Genomic DNA, 4713 nt, shown 5'->3' on the forward strand with positions numbered 1-4713 from the left:
GTTTCCCCTGTTTCCCCCATCTATTTCCCATGAAGTGATGGGACAGGATGCCATGATCTTTGTTTTCTGAATGTTGAGCTTTAAGCCAACTTTTTCACTCTCCTCTTTCACTTTCATCAAGAGGCTTTTTAGTTCCTCTTCAGTTTCTGCCATAAGGGTGGTGTCATCTGGATATCTGAGGTTATTGGTATTTCTCCCGGCAATCTTGATTCCAGCTTGTGTTTCTTCCAGCCCAGCGTTTCTCATGATGTACTCTGCATATAAGTTAAATAAACAGGGTGACAATATACAGCCTTGACGTACTCCTTTTCCTATTTGGAACCAGTCTGTTGTTCCATGTCCAGTTCTAACTGTTGCTTCCTGACCTGCATACAGATTTCTCAAGAGGCAGGTCAGGTGGTCTGGTGTTCCCCTCTCTTTCAGAATTTCCCACAGAAGGCTGAGGGCTCATAGAATCGCTATGGTAGAAAAGCCTTGGTTTACTTTCAGAGAGCAAGTAGCTGTTTTCTAGCTTTGCTTTTCCTTTTCCCCCTCATCTCTCCTTTTTTTGCTTGGCATTTGGGAAAGCCTGAAATTTCCATGTTTTACTTCTCTTCCACCCAACATCGTTGTAATGTGCTTCCTTTCCCTACAGAGTCTTCTCTTTTTAGAGAGCAATTCTTAGGAGAAGGTCTTCACTGACTCAACTGTTCTGAAAATCATGCTTTATTTCTACCACTGTTAGTTTTCATACTAGTTTGGCAGATGTTTTTTTGTCTCTTTGAGAAAGAACAGATCTCACTCCTATACTTTTATCTGTTCTTCTGTTTCTGTAATTTCAGACATCTTTCTGTCTCAAATTTCTCAAGACTTATGTCTGCCACTGGCATCCTTGTTTTCCATGGCTATTGTGGGTTTATTCTTTTAATGTCTTCTCTGTTGTTTTGATGAAATTTTGTAGTATACGCAAATGGGGTCTCTGTCGCCATTCATGTACTTAAAGTGATAATTTTGAGATCAGACTACCGTCTTGAAATGGAAGAATTTTTATTTAAAAAAACCTTAGAAATGTCAGTGAGTGAATGCTTCCCCTGTAATAGGTTCTATACTAAAATATAGTCACTGTTTTCGTGATGTGGAAATATAAGCAGTTATTGTACTGTGTGATCAGTACCATGATCAGAGAAACAGACTAGACTGGAGGGTATCAGGTTCTGAGCTGAGCTTACTCTAACTAGGCAGCAGCGGAAGTGTGCCCAGTAGGGACTGTTCATGTAGAAAGGACAGCATTTTCAAAGATTCAAAAGATGAGACAGAATGTGGTATGTTTAAGGTTGTAAAAGATATTTTTTGTTTTTGGTGTTTCATTAAAAGGTATTATTTAGTGTTAAATATGTGTGTGTATAATCTCCATATTCTTATTTTTCTCACATTACTTCATTATTTCTTTCTTTGACCCCTGCCAAATATGAAATTTGCTCTTTAGTTTAAACACATAAAGAATGATTAATGTATTTTGAAAAATAACTCTTCAGTGACATGCCAGTCTCTGGGCCTTTTTCATTTTTCTTCTGTCTTAACCTGTTTTACCTCCTTCTCACTCTTTAAATATCACTTAAATATTACTTACTCTGCAAAGCTTCCCTTAACCAAGCTTTGGATGTTCTTGCTGTATACGTCTACATAGCATTATATAGTTGCCTTCAACTACATGGGTTTGAACTGTGTGGGTCCTCTTATATGCAGATTTTTTTTTTTCCAGTATAAGTACTTACTGTAGTACTACCCAATCTATGATGGTTGGTTGAATCTACAGATACAGAACCATGGATGCAGAGCCCAGTTGTAAAGTTTTATATGGGGGTTTTCAACTGCACAGGATTCAGTGCCCGGATAATCCCACCCCAATCCCTGCATTGTTCAAAGGTCAACTGCACTTCTTTTATCAAAGCTGTTATTATTAGCACACTTTGTTGTTGCTTAATTATTGGTTTGTCAGACTGCAGACTACATGTGTGGGCAGTTTGTGTTTTGCTTACCATTATATTTCTAGTGTAGTATCTGGCAGATGTTTGTATCTATCCATGAATGGAAGAACTAATTTATTCTTTTTAGTAAGATTTATAATGACAACCCTCTCCAACTAGTAAAAGGCTTTCAGGATCCTCAAGAATAAACTTCTGAATAGATATCCAGATCAGTCATTTTTGCCGCCTCCATGTTTTCCTTGAGGACCACTATCTAAAATTGAGGTTGAAACTAACGTGCTTTTGTTCATTTTAATTTCTTGCCTAAATTATACGACTCTTATTGGACTCTGTCCTGACCCAAGAATAGAGAGATCGTAAGTTGTTAAGAGATGAACTCCACATACAGTGATTTGTTTTCCCCCCATGAAAACAGAGAAAGTTACTAAAGTTGGTGAGATTCATGTGAAGACATTAGAAGAAATTCTTCTTGAAAGAGCCAATCAGAAACGTGGAGAATTGCAAACTAAACTCAAGACAGAAGGACCTTCGAAAGTTGATGATTCTACATCAGGAGCAAGAACCTCCTCCACCATCCGAATCAAAACATTCTCCGAGGTCTTGGCTGAAAAGAAGCACCGGCAGCAGGAAGCAGAGAGACAAAAGGGCAAAAAGGACGTGAGCTGTGTCAAGCCAAAGACTGACAATGAAATGAAAAAAACAGTGATTTTGCCACCCACTGTAGCCAGCAGAGGACAATCAGAGGAACCTGCAGGTAAAGCAAAGTCTATGCAGGAAGTGCATATCAAGACGCTGGAAGAAATTAAACTGGAGAAGGCTCTCCGGGTGCAGCAGAGCTCTGAGAGCAGCACCAGCTCCCAGCCTCAGCCTGAGGCTGTGCCAGCGGCAAAACGGCTTCTCCGGATTACTAAGAAAACAGGTAACAAAAGAACTTGATCTGTAGTACCTTTTCCCCAGATAATATTTCAAATGGCAGTATTCCGCACAATATTCATAGGATTTCTGTGAGAATTTTTTCTTTACTCAGATAACTTTGAAAACCACTGGATTAAAAGAAATTATACTGGTCCAGTGGTTAGGGCTCTGTACTTACACTGTAAGGAGACACGGGTTCCATCCCTGGTTGGGGGAGTAAGATCCTGCAAGCCACATAGCACCCCGCTCCCCTCTCCCCGCCACACACACACAAAAAGTGAAGCTGTTTCTTTATAGCAGTTTATATAGAGCTTTGATATCTTAATGTGCATTTTGAATCTGTATGAGAACTAAACAAATTTTGTCTACAGTTTTATTTGCCCTATCTTTATTCTTTAAAAAAAATTTTTTTTATTGATTGCTTTATTTTTAGCGGTGCTGGGTCTTCATTGCTGCATGCGGCTTTCTTTAGCTGTGGTTAGCAGAGGCTGCGCTAGTTGTGTGCGTGCTGCCGCCTGTGGTGGCTCCTCTTGTTGCAGAGCACAGACTGCAGGGCGCTCAGACTTCAGTAGTTGTGGCATTCAGGCTCAGTAGTTATCATGGGAGCTTAGTTGTTCCCAGGCATCTGGGATCGTCCCCAGGTCAGGGATTGAACCCGTGTCTCCTGCATTGGCAGGTGAGTTCTTAACCGCCTCATTAAGAGGATACCAGAGAAGTCCTTGTTACTTTTTTGAAGAAAAGTTTTATTTAACTTCATCTGTTATTAAGTTGCAGCATGAATGAAATTATTAATGGTGCTTTTAATGTGAATCTAGGTATAAAAGAAGAGAAGAAACTTCAAGAAGAAAGTGATGTTGCTTCTCAGAGCAGTGTTTCTAGAACAGAAGCTAAAAAGGTGGGTTTATTTAGATTGATTTTATAGGTTTGTCCATGGCAGACAAAGGTTAGATGAATGATAAGTGTTCTTTTAAGTTTCTGTTTAATACTTCACTGATACATCTTTCACTGTGCTTGTAATTTTCCTTCAGAGTTTTCTGTACTTTTATGTGTATCAATATTTAATGCCCTTTTAAGTTGTTTTTGAAAAATGTTAGTTGCTCAGTCACGTCCCACTCTGCAACCCCACAGACTGTAGCCCTCTAGGCTTCTCCATCCATGGGATTTTCCAGGCAAGAATACTGGAAACTTTTTAATTGGCCATTAATAGTTTTTAAAGTAAGTTTTTCCCCTGCCTTTCAGAGTAATGCTGCTCATTTGTAAAACTAGGGATTTTCTTTTTTAAGAATGAGTAACCCCTTTATTCATTCTGGATTGTAGAATAATTCTACAATCCAGATGTTACCACAGTTAGTTTTTTTATGCATTTCTTTCAGGCCTTTTCCTTTATTAAAAAAATATTTACCTGTTTGGCTGCCTCTGGTGTTAGTTGTGGCTTGCGAGGTCTTCATTTCAGCATACAGGCTTTTCGTTGCAGTGAGTAGGCTTCTCTTCAGCTGTGGTGCGTGGGCCCCGGGGCTCAGGGCTTTCAGCAGCTGTGGTGCGTGGGCCCCGGGGCTCAGGGGTTTCAGCAGCTGTGGTGCGTGGGCCCCGGGGCTCAGGGGTTTCAGCAGCTGTGGTGTGTGGGCCCCGGGGCTCAGGGGTTTCAGCAGCTGTGGTGCGTGGGCCCCGGGGCTCAGGGCTTTCAGCAGCTGTGGTGCGTGGGCCCCGGGGCTCAGGGCTTTCAGCAGCTGTGGTGCGTGGGCCCCGGGGCTCAGGGGTTTCAGCAGCTGTGGTGCGTGGGCACTGGGGCTCAGGGGTTTCAGCAGATGTGGTGCACGGGCACTGGGGCTCA

General features: G+C 41.4%; 1 protein-coding gene across 11 annotated transcripts in view; it reads left to right on the forward strand.

Annotated features, from left to right (window-relative positions):
• The window catches only part of LOC104998788 (zinc finger BED domain-containing protein 6), a 44603-nt gene that overhangs the window by 34299 nt on the left and 5591 nt on the right, over positions 1 to 4713 (forward strand). For all 11 annotated transcript variants that reach the window (XM_010854138.1, XM_010854141.1, XM_010854140.1 and 8 more), the window contains 2 exons: positions 2383 to 2886; positions 3698 to 3777. In XM_010854138.1, the coding sequence (XP_010852440.1) occupies positions 2383 to 2886; positions 3698 to 3777 (584 nt within the window). The remainder of the gene's footprint in view (positions 1 to 2382; positions 2887 to 3697; positions 3778 to 4713) is intronic.

The sequence above is a fragment of the Bison bison genome, unplaced genomic scaffold, assembly GCF_000754665.1.
Source record: "Bison bison bison isolate TAMUID 2011002044 unplaced genomic scaffold, Bison_UMD1.0 scf7180017864338, whole genome shotgun sequence".
Lineage (NCBI taxonomy): Eukaryota > Metazoa > Chordata > Mammalia > Artiodactyla > Bovidae > Bison > Bison bison.